This window comes from Gracilinanus agilis, chromosome 1, assembly GCF_016433145.1.
Source record: "Gracilinanus agilis isolate LMUSP501 chromosome 1, AgileGrace, whole genome shotgun sequence".
Taxonomy (NCBI): domain Eukaryota; kingdom Metazoa; phylum Chordata; class Mammalia; order Didelphimorphia; family Didelphidae; genus Gracilinanus; species Gracilinanus agilis.
The window spans coordinates 194,352,466-194,374,987 of record NC_058130.1 but is presented as its reverse complement, the minus strand read 5'-3'; the positions used below and the strand labels follow the sequence as shown (position 1 = coordinate 194,374,987).

General features: G+C 38.5%; 2 protein-coding genes across 3 annotated transcripts in view; one reads left to right on the top strand and one right to left on the bottom strand.

Moving 5' to 3' along the window:
- The window catches only part of C1H9orf85 (chromosome 1 C9orf85 homolog), an 82,732-nt gene extending 65,489 nt beyond the window's left edge, over window positions 1–17,243 (bottom strand). For both annotated transcript variants that reach the window (XM_044659465.1, XM_044659471.1), the window contains exon 1: window positions 16,961–17,243. In XM_044659465.1, the coding sequence (XP_044515400.1) occupies window positions 16,961–17,062 (102 nt within the window). In that variant the 5' untranslated portion in view covers window positions 17,063–17,243. The remainder of the gene's footprint in view (window positions 1–16,960) is intronic.
- Window positions 17,244–18,121: 878 nt separating this feature from the next.
- Window positions 18,122–22,522, top strand: part of ABHD17B (abhydrolase domain containing 17B, depalmitoylase) — a 34,857-nt gene continuing 30,456 nt past the window's right edge. The window contains exon 1 of the mRNA XM_044659456.1: window positions 18,122–18,327. The gene's annotated coding sequence lies outside the window, so the exon portion shown is untranslated. The remainder of the gene's footprint in view (window positions 18,328–22,522) is intronic.

The window sequence follows — 22,522 nt, the reverse complement described above, 5'->3', positions numbered from 1 at the left end:
GACCATTACAGTGTATCACAGTATCTTTGTTTTTACTCTCTAGTCAATAAGATATACACCTGCCTATTTCTACTTCCTGGTTAAGCCCATATGGTCACAGGGCACAGAAATCATAGAAACTCAAAAGTTAGAAGGGTTCTCAAAGTTCATTTAATCCCCAAAATATCTGAGATGATAATCCTCCCTATAACATCTTTAAAGAAATTTCAGTTAGACAGATTTTGAGCAAGTTAAGAGAGCTTGCTAACTCCAGAGGCAATTCATTTAAATTCTGAACCATTTGAAATGTATGTAAGAAGTTTCCTTTATACATTTTGCAGTTACAGCTCCTAGTTTTGACCCAGGAGAACATTTCATTACAGTCCTTTAAATCCTTTAAGGTAGGAATCACACATTAGTCCTATCTCTTTGCCAAATTAAAAATTCCCTGTTTCTTCAAGAGATTCTTGTGGAGAAGAGCAAGCCCTGAATAGTCAAAAGACTTGGGCTTGAATTCTAAAAATTACTGTGATAAAAATTGCTATGATGCTCAATTGAGATGATATCTGGCAAATGTTTTGCAAAACCTAAAGCTCTATAAGAAAGCGTTAATGTGGTAGAATGGGGGGAAATGGCCCCAGAGTCAAAGAAATTAAGTTCAAATTAGACTCCTGACACTTAGTACCTGTGTAACCTTGGGGAAATCACTTATTTGCCTTGGGTCTTAGTTTCTTCATCCATAAAATGAGAGGACTGGTTTAAATGGCCTCTGATGTTTTATCCAGCTTTAGAGCCATTATGATTCTAATAACGTTTTTATTTATTATATGATATAGTTTCAAGGCCTGTCCTTATTTTATTCAGCCTCCTCCAAATCTTTCAGCTTTCAGCAAAACTAAAATTCTATTCCTCAGTAATAGATTTTGCCATCATTCATTCTGGCCTCCAAAATAGAGGTGGCCCTTCTAGCTGAGTCAACTCCTCTATAAAATCCTTGATCCCATCCCCCTCTCCAGCAAATTGCCCCCAATTGTCATCCCTAATCCCTCTTTTCATTTTCTTATGTATTGGCACCTTCTCTCTGCCTACAAACCCTCATGCCTCCCTAACTCTAAAAAACAAAAGAAAACAAAAAGACCCTTCAAGTTGATCTGAATATGCCTGTTCAGTGTTTTCCAAAATCTCTCTACAATGTAAACAAAATGTCAACTCTCTCCCCGAGTTCCAGCAAGAAATTTCTTGACTGATTTTCGGACATTCTGAATTGGATGTCTTAGGCATCTCAAACTCAACATATCCAAAACAGAAACCGTTATCTTTCCAAAATCTAAGGTTTAGACAGAACTAATAGCCTTTTCATAATTCTTCTTGTCTCTGAAATGCCTGCCATTGTCAATGACCTTCCCTTTCCTCCTGAGGTCTCCTTTTCTGGATCTTTGTCCAGTTCATATACACTAACCATAGAGGTCTCCTGCTACAGGCATCTAAAACTCAATATATCCCCCTTTCCTATCACTATCAAGAACACAAGACCACATCCTAGTCACCCACGTTCATAACTTCTGTCATCCTCAGTTTCTCACTCTCCCCACAAATCCAAACCACTGTCGAATCTTCTGATTTACATCCTCACAACATCTCTCCTATTCATGTGCCTTTCTCTGTGCAAATGGAATTAGCTTACCCTCATTCATTTTTTAGACTTTAGCCACAAGAAATAATGTCACCCCACCCAACTTAGAATTAAGTGGGGAGGGGGAGGTCTGTGACCCACACATGATAGTAAGTGGCAAATCAAAAACAAGGGACTGCCCCCTAAGCACTTCAAAACAGAATTGAGGTTGTCATTTGTCCACTTGAAATTGGAGGTAGATGAAGGAAGTGACAAAAGATGCTATCTTTTAAATATGATGGTAACTTCCTATGGGGAGCTGTTGGCGTTTTGAACTTGGTGTTGAAGGAGCTTGGTGTGCTTCCCTTTGAATTGTCACGTGGGTAAGTTAGGCTGACTCTCTTTCTTTTCCCTTGGCATTTCTGGAAGCTCTACCCTCAAGGAGGCCTCTCTTATTGGAAGAGGCCTTGTGGCTAGAAGTCTTGTTTAATTAACCTCTGTGCTCCTCTGCTAGGGGCTCTGAATCCTACCTGGTTTTGGGCCTCCGGTCCGGGCCAGAGTTTCTCTCTCTCAATTTCCCTGCTATCAACCTTCCTAATTGTAAATAAACCACTATAAAAGCCATCTTTGACCTGGGTCTATTTTATTTTGAAATTGAGTTAATCGATTTCTGGCTACCAAACCTTAAATATCTAGTCCAACCATAATAATTCCCATTTTCCCCTCTTATATCTCTCTATTTATACAACACCAGCCTAGTTCAGGTCCTCATCATCTCTTGCCTAGACTACAACAACTTTCTAACTGTTCCCCTTGCTTCAATTCTCTCCCCCTATAATACATTCTCCATCCAGCTGCTAGGGTGGTTTTTCTAAAGCAGAGGTTTGACCATGTTACACTCCTGCTCAGTGAGCTCCTATTGCTCTCTACTATCTCTGAAATCAAACAAAGTCATCTGTATGGCATTTAAAGCCCTCTAAAGAGTGGTCCCTTCATTAGACAATAAGATCCTCAAGAATGGGGGGGCTGTTTTTTGACTTTGTATCTCCATTGCTTGACCCCATAATACATGCATGCTTGCTGATTTGAGCTAACTTCATGCCTTTCCAATATTCTTTTACTTTATTTCCCTATACACATTATAATCCAGTGATGCTCACCTACTTGTTTGTTCATATACCACACTTCATTATCTCTTTTCTCTCTCTCTGTTCCTTTGCACAGTCTGTCCCCCTTTCCTGGAATGTTCTGCCCCCTTAACTCTGCTCCTTAGATTCTCTGTCTTCATTCAAGACTCAGGTCAAATTCCACCTTCTGAAAGAAGCCTTTTCCAACTCCCCCTACCCCCCATTAATGCCTCCCTTCTCTAATTTCCTTTTATCTACTCTGTATATATCTCCTGTACTTAACTAATTAGTTGTTGCTTTTCTTTGTACCACAGCATAGCACAATGCCTGATTCAAGATGTTAATAAATGCTGATTATCTGACAAGTCAATATTAAAGTATGACACACAGAACTAAAGCTATGCAATGTAGAAGAAAAAGTCTTGGAATTTAAGTCAGAAGATACCTGAGTTTGAATCCTGCCTCTGGCACTTAATTACTCATGTGACCAGGATGTAGTGGAAAAAACCCTGGAATTTGTCAGGAAGTTTGAACTTAAATTTGAACCCTGCCTTTGACATTTAATACTTATAAGAAAACACGCAAATCACTTAAGAAAATTCCCAAAACACTTTTAACTCAGCACCTTTATCTGTAAAATGAAGATAATAATATTTGTTATGCCTATTTCACAGAGTTATAGCAGGGATCAAATGTGATACAACTAAAATGTGGATTCTAAGCAATGAGCATTCATTAAGCACTCTAAGCATGCTAGGTACTAAGCAAGCAATTATAAAAAGAAAAAAAGGGACAACTAGGTAGCTCAGTGGATAGAGAGCCAGACCTAGAGATAGGAGGTCCTGGGTTCAAATCTAGACTTTGACACTTCCTAGTTGGGTGACCCTGGGCAAGTCACTTAACCCCAATTGCTTATATTTTATTGCTCTTCTGCCTTGGAATCAATAGTGATTATTGATTCTAAGACAGAAGGCAAGCATTAAAAAAAGAAAGAAAGAAAACTGTCTTTGCCCTCAAGAAGCCTACATGGAGGAGGGGCAGAGGTGGGAGAAGTGGGACATAGTATACCAGTGATTCCCAAAGTGGGCACCACCACCCCCTGGTGGGTGCTGCAGTGATCCAGGAGGGCGGTGATGGACACAGGTGCATTTGGGGGTGGTAAATAACTGTAAGGGGGTAGTGAAAGTATGTGACAAGGGGCGCTAAGTAATATTTTTTCTGGAAAGGGGGAGGTAGGCCAAAAAAGTTTGGGAACCACTGTAGTATACTATATAAAATAAAAAATAATTTGAAGGAGTCTTGATCCTTCAAGCCTGCCTTCTCAAATTAGGATTTTGACAGGCAGAGCAGAGGAAGCAGTGCATTTCAGGCTTGGGAGATGATTTATGGGATAGCAAGGAGAAAGTAGAATGAATGTGATTTAGGACACAGTTGGTAGTTGTCCAGTTTAAGTGGAACATAGAGTACATGAAGTGGGAATAATGGGAAATAGAGCCAGAAAGGTTGGCTGAAGCCAGATTGTTGAGGGAGCTGAAATGTCAAGCTGAATTTGTAGTTGATCTTAAGAGACAATTAGAGCCAGTAAAGAATGAACTGGAAGATAACTGCCTAAGATAACAAAGAGAATGGGCAATAGGGCAAACTCCTAGAGGAGAAATAAAGGGCATGAGTAGTCTTAGCAAGGAGAAGGATCTTTCCCAGACACTGAAGCAAAGGAGAAGTGGGTTTAGATGTAGAGGAGTTTTGCTATGTAGAGTAAGGAAAATATTAGAACTCATTAGACTTATCTTCCATTTTGTTCATTAAAGTCAGAGGCACTGCCCTCTGCTGAGAGAGGAGAGAAAAGAGATAACCTACTGGCCTTGAGGAGATTTGCAGGCAATGTGACAGAAAGTCAATAAGAAAAGAATCACCATGAAGTAAAGAAGGGTCAATTAAGAACCAACAACATGAATCAGTGGCAAACCCAGTCACCAATATCTAATCAGCTGGCATATCTTACCATTTCTACATTCTTCTATTCTATCCCCTTCTCTTCATTCACAGATCATTCCTCTGAACTAGTGACTGCCCCTCCTAAAACGCTATTAACGGAAAGCCCTGGACATGTTTTCCTCCACTTTCCTCTTCTCACAGGCCACCTGTAAAACCTCAACCACCATCTATCCTTCTGGCCAAACCCTTTCCTCCCACTATCTCTTCCAATTCTGTAATCCTGAAAACAAGATTCAATCAACTGTCCAATTGTTTCTAGATGAATGATGTCTATTCCATTCATGACCTCACATACCACACAAGTAACTTTCTGGACTGAAGTGGCACAACTGGGGGCAGAGGGGTCTCAGATGCTACCCAGTCCAAACATCTTATTTCACAGATAAGGAAACTGAGGCCCAGGGAGGTCTTGTCCATAGTCAATATTTGAGGATTCTACTTCTAAGTTTGCTTGGGTAGATAGCATGAATATGGCATCTTGTAAGAAAAGAATACATTCAGTGTTCTCATACACAAGTTTATACTGTGTAGTCAAAATTATTACTCTAATTGATGACTTCAATAATATCTGAATAATCTCTAAATTTGCTTGGGTTATAGTATGATTAAGGCATAACTATTTTCTACTTTCAAATCAATTGTAACTATAGCACTGCATATTATAATACCTTGTGAGAAAAAAATGAAAAGAATACATTGAATGTTCATATAGATAAATTTGTATTTTGATATAACAATATTGTTCCTCTGATGACCTCAATAATGTCTGAATAATTCCAAAATAAACCACTCAGCCACCTGACAACCAAGCTAAATATGTATAAGTACATAAGTCTTCAAAGGACAAGGAAGTATTTTAAATAATCCCTAGCTTAAATTAATATATTAAATCCAAGGTGCTGTGAATGGCTTCTAAGAAACCTACAAATTATTGTTACAAAATGGCTTTTAAAACTCTATTTGATCAATATAAAATTTTCATAAATGAAATTCTATTACTGATGAATCAGATAATAAAGGGATCAGTTCTGGCCCAAGTGATAATGTAGGCGGCATGTCTCAGGTGGGCCTAGAAGATTGATATCTTATTAAGATTAATCAGGCATATTTTAATAGAAAGTCTTAATAGTTTGAGACAGGAATATGAAGGTTAACTTCATATATATGTATGTATACATATACATATATTATATATATATACTTATATAATTTGGGTTTTTTTTAAGTCAAAAGAATTTTAAAATATCACATACGTAGCACACAAATTTCTTAAAGTACTTTTCAAACTTCTTTCTTCCAAGTCAGACAGTTTGAGTCAACATTACTGAAATTTCAATCCCTAATTCAGGAAAGTTACAAAATATATTTGGTTCATTAAAACTATCCCCGTTAGCAAAATGTCTTAATCGCTTTGATTATTCTTACTGGACAACTTATGGTAAAAGGACACCTTTAATTTAGTATTACTAAATTACTATATAACTGATACCAAAACTTTTTTTCAAGTTTATAACTTCAATGAGTAAATAATATGCAGAGTTTGTAGCAAATAGAATATTCTGACTATAGAGCCATAGTTCTTTTAATTGGGTAGTTACTGCAAAGCCTGCAAAAATCAGGATTATAATTAACCAAATGTCTTAAAATTATAGCTTTATCAACTTCTGAGAGATAGTTTTATAAGACACTAGACTACTCAGTATCTTAAAAAGATGTCTTCATTTACTTAAGTCCCAGTTATCTGTGGCATAATTTTATTCAACATGATAATGGGAGCAATAAAGATGAAAAAGAACCTGATGACTTCTGAAGAAAACCTTACATATTTTTCCAGAACATTCTCCCATCAATGTTTTCTAATATAGAATCAGAGAAAATTATATAGAGTTCCCATATCTAGGTACCAAACATTTATTGAGCATCAACACACCCCTGAGGTGTCTGGCATACATTCCAGAAGCTTGCCCTATAGCTACAAATAAGAACTATACCAAAATAACTAATAATATGAGACAGTACATGAAAGGAGATAAATGTGATTGAAAGTGACTGAAGGAGGCTATATGCAGGAGTCTTAGGGTTTTTATTCACCCTTTTTATCTCAATTTCAGCCTTCCACAGAAATCTAGGTTCAGAAAAGTACTCAAAGACCAGTAATGGGTTTAGGTGGCAGTAGATTGCTCTGGTGAAAACAAGAATGCCTGTATACCTGCTTGTGGGGCTGTGGTCCTAAGACACAGACACTTAAATAAAAAGTCCCAAGGATTAAAACAACACATATTGTAGCCAACACCTACCAGGGTTGAGTTTCTTGACCTTACTTTTGGGAACACTGCTATGCCCCTTCTCACTACATAAGCTTCCTAGGATGATCTGGCCTTTGGTCTGAAAAGGAGTGCTGATAAATGAGAAAGGGCATTCAGAGATGCAAGTAGGAACAAAAGAGACTTATCAGCTGGATGGAGTATTCTCAGGATACTTTGAATTTCATCTCAAAGCACTCTTTAATGAAATAGGTGTCTCTACATAATGATAATTCAATCAACTATGTGAATTCTAATTAAGCAATAATAAGTGTGGTAAAGACTGGAAGAATGGTGTAGTGGTTAGAGTACTGCACTTTGAGTCTGAAAAGACCTGGCTTCAAATCCCACTTCAGATATTTATTAGCTATGGGACTCTGGGCAAGTCAATTTCCTCATCCTTTAAATGGAGTTAGACACAATGGTCTCTAATGACTATGATCAAATGTTACTTCTAAGTATTACCAATTAAGTATAAGTTAAACCAAATGTTACATTCCTAACATAATTCTGACAAAATAATGAACTAAATGTTTGTTTTCTAGAAACAAAAGTCTAAAGACATTTTAAGTTGCAGTATATCCCCATTATTCAAGTGAGATATTGTAGCCAGGGCATATTCATATATTTTAAATACTGAAACAAAATCTAGAAGAGAGAAATAAAGTTCTGGGAGCTGTGACCAATAAAATTAAGAATCTTCTAATTATGATAAAAATAATTTTGATGTGAGAGTAGGGAAAAAGGGGAAAGCCAATGGCAGAACTAAGAAACTAGAGATGGGAAAGTACTAATGGAAGATTAGTGACCACTTATATAAAAACTAAAATACAAAAGCATAATGCTGCTATTATACTAGGGTACCCAGCATGTAGTTAGTAAGGCTGCCAATCATTTTAACCCCTTTCTAATCAAAAGCTTTCAGTTCAGTTAGGGGTTATTTCATCATGGGAATGTATCTCCCCTTTAGCAACAGAATGAGAAAATGTTATTCACTTCACAAATATTTCAATCAAACAACAAACATTTATTATTATTAACACTAGAAAGTACATAATAAGTGGTCAATAAATTTTTTAAAATCTATAATTATCTCTTCTCCCCACCCCTACAAACTATCAGATGGCCTTGCTTCCTACTTCACTAAGAAGACTAAGCATATCCAACCTGAGATCTTAGTCCTTTTCTCCCTCCACTTAAAAATTTTTTTGATTGATTTAGATTATTCTTCCAAGGATACATGATTCATGATATTTCCCTCCCTTCTTCCCTCCCCCCTCCTGGAGCTGACAAGTAATTCCATTGGGTTATACATATATTATTGCTCAAAACCTATTTCCATATTATTCATGTTTGTAAGAGTGATCTTTTAAAACCAAAACCCCCAATCATATACCCCATAGAACCACTAGAGAAGTCATATGTTTTTCTTCCATGTTTCTACTCCCACAGTTCTTCCTCTGGATGTGGATAGCTTTCTTTCTCATAAGTCCCTCAGGATTGTCCTGGATCATTGCATTACTGCTAATAGCAAAATCTATTCCATTTGATTGTGCCACAATTTTTCACTTTCTGTATACAATATTCTTTTGGTTCTGCTCATTTCACTTTGCATCAGTTCATGGAGGTTCTTCCAGTTCAGAATTCCTTACAGCACAGTAGTATTCCATAACCATTATATACCACAATTTGTTCAGTCATCCCTCAATCAATGGACACCCTATCATTTTCCAATTTTTTGCCATCACAAAAAGTGGAGCTATAAATATTTTTGTACAAACATTTTTCATTATCTCTTTGTCTCTCTCCACTTCTTAAAGGTCCATTTCCTGGATCCTCATATACTACCTTCATATTTTCACTGCTAATCTTGTTGAAATGGCTAGCTGTACTGATATCTCTACTCCATTAATACCCATTTTCCATATCCTTTTGTAATAGCATCTGCCCACACCCCTTCATTGAAACTACTACCAATGACTTTCTTTCAATTCGTTGTATCTGAAAGCCTCTTTTAACTTCATTCTTGGACTACTCTCTCCTACTAAATATTAACTCTTGTGGCATCAGAGATAACATATCCTTCTGGTTCTCTTACTACTTTAATTATTCCTCTCTCATCTGTCTTCTAGAAAACCCAACATAGGTGTTCCTCAAGTGACTGTTCAGTCTCACTTAGTAATCTCATGACCTCTACACAGATGACTCCTAAGTCTATATCAGTTCTGAATCTCCCTGACTCTTCTGGCAACAGATTCATATTTCCAATTGCCTGCATCATAACTCTACTTACCTGGCAGCTTTAAACTTAACCTATCCAAAATCAAGTTCATTATATTTCCTTGTAAACCTAGCTCCTCTTTCCAAAATCACTATCTGTCAGCAAAATTACCATTCATCCATTCTCTTCTGTTTCTGGTATACCTGCTTCTTCATCACATTTTCTAACCAGTTACATTCCAACTCATTCCAACTTCTACAACATCTCTTCCATCTACCATAATATGCCTGGCAAAAAGTAGGTGTCTACTACATGTCAGTAGATGGTCTATCACCACAGCTATCATTCTGATACAGGTTCACTTTACCAGTAGACTATCTGAAATAGTTTTCTAAAAGTTTTTTCCACTTTACCTTTTTCCCCATCAATCTGTCCATTGGACCACTACCAGAATAATCTTTTTTTCTCCATATAGTTTTGGTTATGTCATTCCTTTGCTCAAAAAATTTCAATATCTGTAAAGCTTAAAATCCTTTACCTGATATTCAAAGCTCTCTATAATCTTATGCCACCCTACAGATAAAGTCTTATATTGCTCTCCTTTACAACACCCATGCTCTAGCCAAACAGAACTCACACTGGAGGAAGGAGTGTTAAGACGGGAAGAACCCATGTTTTCAGTGTAAGAAGCAGCAGATGAAAAACTTTAATCAAAGCAGATCTACAACCTTCTCCAAAAATTAACAATTTTAGAAAATTGTCTGTAGTGCTAAGAGGTTAAGTGAATTGCCTTTAATTCACATAATAACACAGGCAATAATTTCAGAATCAGAATTGAAACCCATATCTTCTTCCTTGCCAGGTTCTTTGATTTATCTGAATCCCTCTGAATCATGAGAATATACCTGGAATGCCCTCTCCTCTTCTGACTAAATGTGTACTCATAATAAAAGAAATAGCTAACATTTATTCAGAACTTTTAAGACTTGTAAAGTATTTTACATACATTATTTCATTTGATCTTCACAATAACCCTTAGAGATATTATTATTACCTCAATTTTCTTCCCACTAAAGCTGATAGGTGAGCCTTTGTCTTACCTCTGAACCAAGGCTACCTACTTGGTTGTTTCCAAACTAAGCCACCAGGTGCATGCTTACTCCCTCCCCCATCTAACTCTGGCTTGTCTTCTCCTAATTAAAATGAGCTCTTTGAGAGAGGAGACTTTCTTGTTTCTATATTTCTAGAGCTCTGAACAGTTCCTGAAACACATTAAGCATTAAAAAAATTTTTTTTCTTTTCATTTCTCATCTATTTCACTCTTTTTGGACCTTTTTGACTTCTCTTCCATATCCTAAGAAATCTTTTCATTGAAATATCTGTCCCTCTGATTGGAAGGTGAACTACATGAACTTCAGAACTACCATTAAGGAAGGGGTCCAAGATGGTCTTCCTCATTCCCCACCTACTGCACTCCTTTGACTCCTCTATCTTGCCCCTTTTCTCCTTTCAGCTTTGTATCATCATTAGTTAAGCTCCTTGAGGGCAGGGGCTGTCTTTTTCATTTTTGTATGCCTGGCCCACAAAAGGTGCTTAATGTTTATTGACTAACTGGTTCAGTCAACAAGGAAAATCAAGGCTCAGAAAGGTTAACTTGCAGCTACTAAATGTCTGAGGAAGAATCAGCCCACAAGTCTTCTTGACTTCAAAACTAGCCCTCTCACCATTACATAATGATGCCTTATCCTTTAGAGCTTAACTGAAGTGCTACCTCATATTAAAAGCCATACCTTCTTTCTCATTTAGTAACTATTTCCCTCAAAACTCACATGGAACCTTTTTTCTTTCTTGCAACTCTCTATGTACTTGCCATGCAATGTTGAGTCAACTTGTATCTGTTTGTGTCTTGTCCTAATATTAAACCAAAAGTTCTACTTAAACTTTGCATCTCTCCTTTGCAGTGTTTTGTACATTATAGGTATTTAATGAATTAAATGCTGATCCAAGATCACACAGAAACAAGATTTTTTGAAAACTGGAGTGGGTCCAAAATGAACTCTTAGAAGATTTCCGAAAGAGGATTAAAAAACAAATAATAAGTGACTTAGAAGAAAAATTAGAGAAGAAAATGATGGGAAAAAAAATCAACAGCATAGAGCAAAAACTCTTTGAAGAAAACAGCTTCCTAAAAAAGTAAATATAAAACCTTAAATAGGAAAATAACTCTCCAAAAAGGAAGTACAAAGCCTTAAAGAAGAAAATGGTTTCCTAAAAATCAGAATTGGATAAATGAATGCTAATGACTACGTAAGATAGTAGGAAACAATAAAACAAATTCAAAAGAATGAAAATATAGGAGAAAAATCTACAATATCTCACTGGAAAAACTGACGTGGAAAATAGATCCAAGAGAGATAACTGAAGAATCACTGGACAACCTGAAAGCTATGATAAAAAAAAAGAGAGAGAGAGCCTGGACATCATATTGCAAGAAATTATCAGGAAGAACTACCCTGATATTCTTGAACAACAGGGGAAAACAGGAATTAAAAGAAATTACTGATCACTGCCTGAAAGGGATCCCAAATTTACAAATTCCAGGAATATTATAGTGAAATTCCAGAACTCCCTGGCCAAGGAGAAAATACTTCAAGCAGCCAGAAAAAAACCCCAAAACTCAAATATCATGGAGCCACAGTCAGGATTATATAGGACAAAAAGGCATGAAATATACAAGACAAAAGATCTAGGACTACAACCAAGAATCCCCACCCAGTGGAACTGAGCATAATACCCCAAAGGAAGCAATACAAATGTAAGGAAATAAAAGACTTCCAGGCATTAAAGTGAAGAGCTGACCAGAAAATTTGATGATGATCAAATTCAATACAAAAGGTAAAAAAAAGGAAAACCTCAAGGAACTCAATGGACTTAAACTGATAATATTCCTACATAAGAAAGTGTTAACTAGGTTACTTAAGATACACACACACACACACACACACACACACACACACACACACACACACACACACACACACGCTACAAGAGAATTTTAAGGTACTTAAAGTATCAAGGGAAACAATGAGGGTAACTCAGTGCCTGCATTACTAATATCCATGATACTTAAACGCCTAAGGTACTTCTCTGACTTCAGATACAGAAGATACTTAAGAACTTTATCACTATTAGAGCAATGAATAGAAGCATACATAGTCAGAAAGCAGGGAGTAAGTTAAATATGATGAAATTATATTCATTACCCCCCACCCCCCCGCAACAAAATCAAGGCATAAGAAAGAGGAATACACTGGGAAAAGAGAAAGGGAGAGAAAATTGAGGATAAATTATCTCACATGCGGTGAGTAAGAATCAATACAGTGGAAGAGAAGATAGAGGATAGAGCTTGTTCTTTACTGGAATTGGTACAAAGTGGGAATAACATCTATATTCAATTAATTATAGAAACCCATCTTACCCTATAGGGAAGCAAAAGGGGTATGCGGAATAAGAAAAGAGGGGACAGAAAAAAGGGAGGGTGACTTGAGGGAGGTGATAGTGAGGAACAAAAATATTTGTGAACAGGGAAATGTCAACATTTGTAGAACCTATATCATATTTCCTGCCAACTTGGTGAGGGGGGAGGGATGGGAAGAAGGATGGATCACAAATACTGAGACATTATTTATAATCATATAGACATGTAATCTGGAAAAAAAGGAAAAATTTGATTAAAAAAAAATTCCAGGGGGCAGCTAGGTGGCACAGTAAAGCGCCAGGCCTAGAAGATGGGAAAACTCAGGTTCAAATCTAGTCTCAAAAAGCTCCTAGCTGTGTGACCTTGGGCAAGTCACTTAACTGTTTGCCTAGTTCACACCCTTCTTTCTTAATGGTTGTTACTAAGACTGAAAGTAGGTTTTTTTTAAAAAAATCCTCTTCTCAAAATCTTCAGTATGATGTTACTATACTCTTAAGAATTTTGTTTATTTAGGAATTAAACTTCCTTTGACATGCCAAAGTGCTCTTTTCATTGTATCACAGATTTTCAAAGTTGGAAATCATCTCCAGTTCTAGAACCATAAACCAGAGTCAAATAAACATTGCCGTTCTTCATAGGAGTATGTCAGCCCCCTCCCTTAGAGCCCCATAAATCAATCCAATAATTTAGAACTAAAGTGTCCTCCTAGACCACCATACCTCAGTGAGTTGTTTGCCTCATTAAAATGTTAGGTCCTTTGGTATAAGTATTGTCTTGGCTTTTGGATTTGAATCCCTGGTGTTTGGCACCTGGTACGTATTTAATAAGTGTTGTTTTTGGTTTTTTCCCCCCTTGCTTCCTTCTTTCATTGATGCCAACCTTTTATACAGTGACACAACCAAAACTCTAAATTGACTATCTCTTTCAATAAATATTACTCTTCTGTACAATTCCTTAGATGACCTCTCGAGTCAAAAACCTTCCTTTTGAAAATATTTATTCCTGGAATAGAGATTGTTCCATTCATGTACGCAGTCAATAAACATCAAGAACTCATAATGTGCCACACACTGTGCTGAAGTGCTAGGGATACAAAGAAAAGCAAAAGACAGTACCTACTTTGAAGAAGCTCATAGTGTAATTGGGAAGACAGACGACATAAAAACAAGCTATTTGTTGGGTAAATTGGAAATAACAAAGGGAAGGCATTAGAATTTTTTCATTCTGACTTCTAGGTTAAGATGCTTGCAGAGTAGTTGCAGAACCCTTACTCTCCTCACCACCGACCTATAAGATACCTCAAAAGAACAAAAAAATCAAGTTCAGATGAACAAAGGGACTCCATTAAATTACAATTCCTTAAATTCAGATCTATGGGAAAGGGAAAATTTTAAAACCAAGCAAGAGTTAGAAAAAAATTACAAAATGTAAAATAAATAATTTTGATTATATTAAATTAAAAAGTTTTTGTACAAACAAAAACAATGCAACCAAAATCAGAAGGGAAACAACAAACTGGGGAAAAAATCTTTATAACAAAAAACTGTGGGGGGCAGCTGGGTAGCTCAGTGGAGTGAGAGTCAGGCCTAGAGACAGGAGGTCCTAGGTTCAAAACCCGGCCTCAGCCACTTCCCAGCTGTGTGACCCTGGGCAAGTCACTTGACCCCCATTGCCCACCCTTACCAATCTTCCACCTATGAGACAATACACCAAAGTACAAGGGTAAAAAAAAAAAAAAAACTGTGACAGAGGTCTAATTACTTAAATATACAAGGAGCTAAATCAATTGTATAAAAAAAATCAAGCCATTCCCCAATTGGTAAATGGGCAAGGGACATGAATAGGCAATTTTCAGATAAAGAATCAAAACTATCAATAAGCACATGAGAAAGTGTTCTAAATCTCTAATAATTAGAGAAATGCAAATCAAAACAACTCTGAGGTACCACCTCACACCTAGCAAATTGGCTAAAATGATAGCAGGGGAAAGTAATGAATGTTGGAGGGGATGTGGCAAAATTGGGACATTAATGCATTGCTGGTGGAGTTGTGAACTGATCCAACCATTCTGGAGGACAATTTGGAACTATGCCCAAAGAGCTCTAAAAGACTGCCTGCCCTTCCATACAGCGCCCAAAGAGATCATAGATAAAAAGACTTGTACAAAAATATTTATAGCCATGCTTTTTGTGGTGGCAAAAAAACTGGAATACTATTTGTGTTCAAAGGAATAATAAACTGGAGGAATTCCATGTGAACTGGAAAGACCTCCAGGAATTGATGCAGAGTGAAAGGAGCAGAGTCAGAAGAACATTGTATACAGAGATCGATACACTGTGGTACAATCTAATGTAAGGGACTTCTGTACTAGCAGCAATGCAATGTTCCAGGATGATTCAAAGGGGCTTATGAGAAAGATTACTACTATCCACATTGAGAGGAAGAACTCTGGGAGTGGAAACACAGAAGAAAAACAACTGCTTGATCACGTGGGTTGATGGGGGTATTATTGGGGATGTAGACTCTAAATGATCACCCTAGTGCAACTATCAATAATATAATAGGTCTTGTTCAATGATACATGTAAAACCCAATGGAACTGCATGCTGGTTGGGGGTGGGGGTGTTTGGGGGAGAGGGAAAGAACATGAATCATGTAACCATGAGAAAATAATCTAAATTAAAAAAAAAAAGAATTTTTTAAATTCTATTTATATCCCCAGGACTCAGGGCAGTATGTGATACATAGTAAGCAATTAATAAATGCTGGTTGTCAGAATAACATGTCTCAATACAGCCTAAGATCTCCTTAGGTTTTGTGGCTGCCATAACATACTAACTCATATTGAGCAGGCAGCATTTTTTTCAGACAAACTGATATATAATCCATCAATCAATCACACATACTATGTCTTCCATCTGACAGCTGTGAAGCTTTTTTGAAACCAAGTCAAACTTTATACTTATCCCAAAAAGGAATGCTATACTCTAGTAATTCCTAGGTTAGCTCCCCTTGGGGGGTGGGGGCGGGTGTGGAAGGAAGAGAGATGGAAAGAGGAGGCAGTTAACTCTCAATTTACCAATAAGCCTAATAGTTTATAGAGAGATCCCTGGGAAAAGGTGGTATTCTCCAGAGAAGGGTGTTTTACTAGTGTTTTGGGTTTTCAAAGGGAGAGGGATTAACCAATTCCAGGGCTGTTTTGGGAAAGGTAAGGCTCACAGCAAAGGAAAGAGAATAGAGGTGGATGTCTGTGGGCTTGAATGTTCCTTGTTCATGGGACTTGTACTATATTACACATATTGAAAGCCCCTTTCCTTTTGCCAGAGAAATCAAATTCTTGTTTCCTGGGAAACCCTGAGTAAAAGACAGAAAGCCAAACAGAGAAATGCAGAAGCTTCTGAAGCTGTCTTGGGCATGTCATTTAAATTCCTTGGGTCTGTTTCCTCCTTGGATTAGATAGTTTCTGAACCAAGCTTGGCATTCTTTGAAGGCTGACAAATATCTATCATTAAGAATAATAAAATCTATGGTTCGTGGCAATTCAATATTCACAAAGCACCTAATTTTGGGTAAGTTACGGTGTTATGTATAAAAGATAAAAGAGCCCAAATCATCAAAGAACTTACAATGAATGGTGGCTAGCATTTATATAGCACTTTAAGGTTTGCAAAGAGCTTTACAAATTTATCTCATCTGATCTTCACAAAAACCATGGCAGTTAAGGGCTACTATTATCCCCATTTTACAGATCAAGAAACTACAGCAAACAGATTTGTCCAGTGTTGCAGCAATTAAGTGTCCTAGATCAAATTTGAATTTAGGTATTTCTGCCTCCAGGTCCAAGGCTCTATTGTGATAGCTATCTTCCATCAATATTCTTATAAGTAAACTCAAGATGCATAACCTGGATCATTATCCTGGGGAGAAGTTCTGCACAGCAGCCAACTCCCTATTCCTTTGGACCAGTATCATGGAATGTTGGACCCAAGGTGGTGCTTGAGGATCATCTACTTCCAACCCCTTATTTTAAAGGGGGCAAAATGGGTCCAAGGAGTAAGTAACTAAGTAGATCCAGGCGTTCAGAGCCAACTTATTTAAGATTCCCAAGTTCGGTGCTTTTTTCCATTCTTCACCACCCTCGGAGGTCCTCCCCCGTTGACCTCTCTCCCTCTATTTCGGTTTCTCCCCCTTTCCTCTGATGTAACTTTTCCTGACTAGGAGCAAAGGCGATTGGCCGGTCCCTACCTTCGTCTGAACACTGGTATCGAACTTGTCATTTTTGAAGCTAAACGCGTTCTGGTGCTTCTGAGGTCTGGTACGGGCCACGTTCCCTTTCTGTGAGCTCATTTCGGAAGATGCCTGCTCCAGGGGCTGCGGAGAAGGCCTGGGGTACAGGGTAGGTAAGTAGGAGAAGAAGGAGCCCCCCGCCAAAAAAAAAAAGGCACCCAAGTACTTGGCCAGAAAGAGTCGCAGCGCTGCAGAGAATACACGCGGAGATCACAAAAACTCTTGGGCTGACCCGGAAGGAAGCGTTTTTGTATTTCCTCCAACGCCCACGTGACTCCTGGGGTGAAGGAGGGAAAAAGGGTCTGGAGAAACTCCCCAGTACCTTAGCAACACCCAGCGCAAAAGCACCCACCCCTCCACAAGGACGAACCACCCCCTTTCTCTTTCTCAAACCCCTAAGACTGGACCCGCTTTCTTCGAAATGGGAATTGTCCCATTGGCCCGGCCTCAGACGTCTATCAAAGCGAAGACCTGAAACGGCCACTCTGATTAGCTGTGCTTTTCCGCAATCCCCGCCTCTTGCCGTCACCGCTCAGCCGCTCCGCAGGTCCCCAGCTCCTCTCGCTCAGCTGGGTGGCTCCTGATTGGCGAGAACACAGAGCCAGGATGGGTCGCTCCTCCCCCGCGCAGACTGAAGCCCTGAGTTGTGTGGGACCCGGGCCATCAGTCGGTTGGTGTCTTAACTGTGGTTTACCGTGGATTGGGTTGGTCGGCCCCCCACCTCCCCGCCGACCCCAATATACACATATACACTTTCGTACGCTCCACTGTCTTCCCACTCATAACGTGAGGGAGCCCAGGAGCCTGACCAGAAGAGACCTGATCGATTCTCCGCCGTGGCCGTGCATTAGAAGAAAAGAGGCGGCAGCGGCGAACAGGACCACGACCACGACCACGAGGGACGTAAGGCCCCTGAGCTGCCTCTCGCGCTCGAGCCGTTACTCAGCAGAAGACTCGCTCGAACCAGCCGGCGCGAGGCGGCCCCGGGCTCAAGGCAGCGAGGAAGAGTACGCTGGGGCCTCGACTCCCCTCTGCCGCCTCCCCCCCTCTCCCTCCTCCCCCCTCCCGCCGCCGCGGTCTTATCTAGTCCGTCCTCCTCCAGACAAGCGCGCCTTGCTTCTAGCCGGGCGGGAAGAGGACCCGCCGCCATAGGAAGGGGTCCCCCGACGGCGGTGGCAGATTCCTTCGCTCCGGGAGGGAGACGAGAGATCCGGAGTGTGTGTACTTGTGCTAAGTGGGAGGGGGACGGACATTCCCGGTGTATCGGGAGAGAAAGGCTCTCCCCGCCCTCGGCTCCTTCAGCCCAGCCCTTCGCGGAGGTGCAGGTGGGTTTACGGTTAGGAGGTGGGGGTGGGGAATGAGGCCCGAGATGGGGGTGGGGGGAGCGGGGGGCTATTCCATTTTTCTGCTTTTCCTGCTGCAACTGCAGCACCGCCTAGGCCCGAGAGCTGCCGGGGAGGCAGAGCCCGTCGGGGCTTTAGAGAAGAGGAAGGCGAAGGCCGGGAGGGAGGTGTAGGGGAGGTGCCTTTGTTGTTGGGGATACCCGGAATCCCGGCCATGTGTCCCAGGGAGTGGAGGTGGGTCTAGTCTTGGGGGTGGGGTGAGATGGGGGGGGACCCCTGCATTAGTCCTGTCATTGCGGAAACAGCAATGATGGAGTCTGTCCCAAGGTGGGGGAGGGGCCCGGACAACTCACGGGGAGATAAAGGGGGGGAAGGGGTCGGGAGAAGGGTTTTCTTTCTTTGCTTATTCGTTGGAGAGGAAAAAGAAAGACTGGGGCGGAGGGGTCTCTGATGGGGATGCTTCAGCCTTAGGTGACCCCAGAGGACTCTTAAATAACCTTCTTCGAGTCGGCTACAAGATTGGATTTCTAACCGGATCGATTCCTAGGCAGGAGTTTCGGATCAAGGTGTTCTCTGGGGTAGATACGGGCAGTCTTGTTTTTTGTTTTTTTTTTTCCCCTTTTCTTTTTTTGTTTTGGAAACGTCTCTTCCGTTTTGAGGATTTGATCTTTTTTTTCTTTCAATTCCTCCAAGTGGAAACCTCTTTTTAAATTGGAAGATTGTGCGGTTTAAGGAAAAAATAAAACTCCTTGGTACTCTAAAGTCAGGTCATGCTATAAATTTTCGTGTGGATGAAAAATTATGTTTGAAGAAGGATTTTTGCCGCCCATACTTTAAAAAGCACCCAGTTTGATTTCTCCTCACCTCCCAGCCCCCCAGTTTTGTCAGTAAGAGAACAAAAAATAGATTTAAAGTTGGAAGGGATCTTTATAAATAATCTAGTTCCCTCCCCTGGTTTTAAAAATGAGTAAACTGAGACTCATAAAGATTTAGTGACTTGCTACTGAGGTTGCACAGCTAATATCTAGAAGAATTTGAACCCTGGTCTTAAGTTTTCCTAAAGTAAATTTAGCAAACGTTTTGCAGCAAAGGCTCCAAAAAATGTTTACATGATGTTGTTAATGAAAGCCAACATTTTAATATACAATGTAGCCTTATTTCATGATTTTGATAGTATATTCTTTAATCTCCCTGTATTTGATCAGTAATGGCATGAGAGAACCCCAATATTTAACAATTATCATAACTGACAAATATAATTCTTCAAGTTTGCAAATGCTTAGTATTTATTAGCTTATTTGATCCGATATGATAAACACTGATGTTATTATCATCTTATATTCAGCACAGATAAGGAAACTGGGGTTCAGAGATGTTACTTACCAGTGGTTACACAGCTGGTGTCAGTATTTAGATTAGAGCCTGTGAGCAAGTGTGTGGTAGGTAAGTTATTGTAATAACATTCAAATCTGATTACGTGAGTTTGACAAATCCATACTTCATAAAAGCCAGATTTAGTCTCTTCTGATGTCCATACCATAGTAACAGTTATCCAGAATAGGAAATTATGGCTGATTCATATGCTGATCTGTTTTCTTTGCCTTCTTTTTTGGGGGGAGAAGTGGAATTCATGGCATTAATCAAGCACAGCAAAACTAACTATATTTCAGGACTTAAGAACACACCTTTAGATAATCACACTGAATTGGACTGATCTCCAAAGCTCTTTCCATTTCTAAAAACCCATGACAGTTCAAGGACATTAATATTCTATCACCCATCATTTTGACCTTTTTGGCATTAGTGAGGTTAATTGCTGAAGCCAGGATTAGACTTTTAGTAGGCTAAGTAGGTTTAATACTATCCCTTGCTGTGAAATATTCTAGTTAGTCTAAGGCATATGTTTCTTTTACCTGTTTTGAAATTTTATGTGAAATGACTCTAGATCATCTTGCTGTGATAAGCAGAATAACATAAAACATCTAAGTAAATTCTTTCCTTGCTTAGTGAATATAAGGAGGAACTGAGCTCTTGATTTGAGTTCCCTGACTTGCTTTACAACTTCAGTCAAGTCATCCACCCTTTATATAATTCAGTTTCTCCACACCTTTTAGATAAGAATGATCCAATTTTCTACCATTTGCTGACTTTTTTTTTTTTTTAACTCTTTCCTTCAGTCTTTAAATCAACAGTAAATGGCTGAGTTGGGGGGTTAAATGTCTTGTCCAGGCTCACACAGCTAGGAAATATCTGAGGCTAGATTTGAATCCAGGACCTCCCAAATCTAGGCCTAGCTCTTTGTCCACTCACTGAGCCACTTATCTGCCCCTTTACAAAATGAGTTTCCTTTCTCTTTTTTCCTTTAAAAAAAAATCCCTACACTTCTATTAGTATCAATTCTAAGACAGAAAAGTGGCAAGGAATAAACTGTAGGGATTAAATGATTTGCCCAGGGTCACACAGCTGAGACCAGATTTGAACTTTCTTGGGAAAGACAATGAGAACATAGAAACAATTATGTTGCATTGTTTTGAAAGACATTTTTCAATTCAACATTAAAAATAATATTTCAGTTTGCTGTTATGTTTGAGGAGTTTGAATTGACACCCTGAACATTTAGTGTTAAAGAATTATGATTTAATTGGAACATTTATGGAACCTATCTATATGCCCTCACTTTTTAGTTTTTGGTTTAGTTCTAAATTTGTTTTGCATCTTTCCTTGAACTTTTCTGTAGGTGCTGGAATTTATTGAGTTAAAACATTTTTATTATATATTTGGTGATCATATAGAACTTTTCTCAAGTGAAGATTTATATTCCTTTAACTGATGACAAGGAATAGTTACAGAATGATGAGGTGCTTTACTGGTAGATTTCATTTCAGATTCCAAGGTTTTGAGATTAATCATTAAAGTCACCAGGAATGAATGCTTAAAAATGCTACTTGTTCTTACCTCTGCAAGATTTATTTTAGTACTATCTGTAGCCTTAGCCTTTATAACATAGTATGTGTACTTTTTGTGATTGAATTAATAGTAGCAATGTAAGGGTTGAATGAATTTCTTGCTAGAGCTTAAGGTTTCAGTTTTCCACGAGCCTGAAACTGGAATGGTTGGGTGGCAAATAACATGCATTTATAATTAGTGATAGATAGAAGGGAAGACGAAGAAAAGAACAACTTAGAAAATTGGAAGTAAAGAAAAGAGCCAAATATTAAAGAGGGAAATATAATGGAATATGTTCTCTCTACTTCTTTAGTTGTTTCTTGGGCACTTATGTCATGTGAGATACCTTCTAGGGAGCTCAAATTACTTTACAAGCATTACCTCTTTAATCCCCACATCTCAAAAATAGGCATCGATTGAGCATGTATTATTTTTCAGTTGAGAAAATTAAAGCAGTTGAATCAACTAAGGTGACATAGCAAGTCAGGGAAAATTATAGACTTAATACCTCAGATGCCTATACCACCAAGTACCTTTACTAAAATCTTGTTCCTTTGCATCATATCATATATTATCACATGATAATATATGAATCATGTATTAGTCCTTAAACTGATTTTCTCTGAATATAAAGGCAAAAAAAGTATAAATCCTAAATTGAAGTGTTATTATCAGTCTTGAGGAAATTATTATTAAATTAATATGAAGAAAAATCTATATAGAAGTTGAGTGTAATTGTAGTTAGATAGTGATATAAAAATTGTCATGGGGAATTTCTATTTTATTATGGTCTTCTAATAGCATGTTACAACATGTATTTGATTTTTAATGGTCTAGATGTATTAAGAAATTAGGGCTAAGAAAATGTGTACCCAAGAAAAAAAATCTTTTTAGTTTCCATTATTTTTCTGTATTGTTTCCTCTCTTCACTATACTTGTAAAAGCAAAACCAGATCATTTCTTTAAGCTGTAAACTGAGTGGTAGATTTATTAAAATTTCCTCTTTTCCCCTTTAATTAACTAAAAATTAAAGGAATTTAGTTTTATAACATATTACAAATATAGCTTGAGAAATGTTCCTTACAGTTTCTCATAGACATAGAATTTCTGGACTGGGAGGGAACCTTAGAGATCATCCAGTCCAGTCTCCTTATTTTACAAATGGGAAAACTGATATGTCCAGAAAAATGTCATCTTAGCTATGATTGGGTAGCTATTGTAGTAGCAGAGT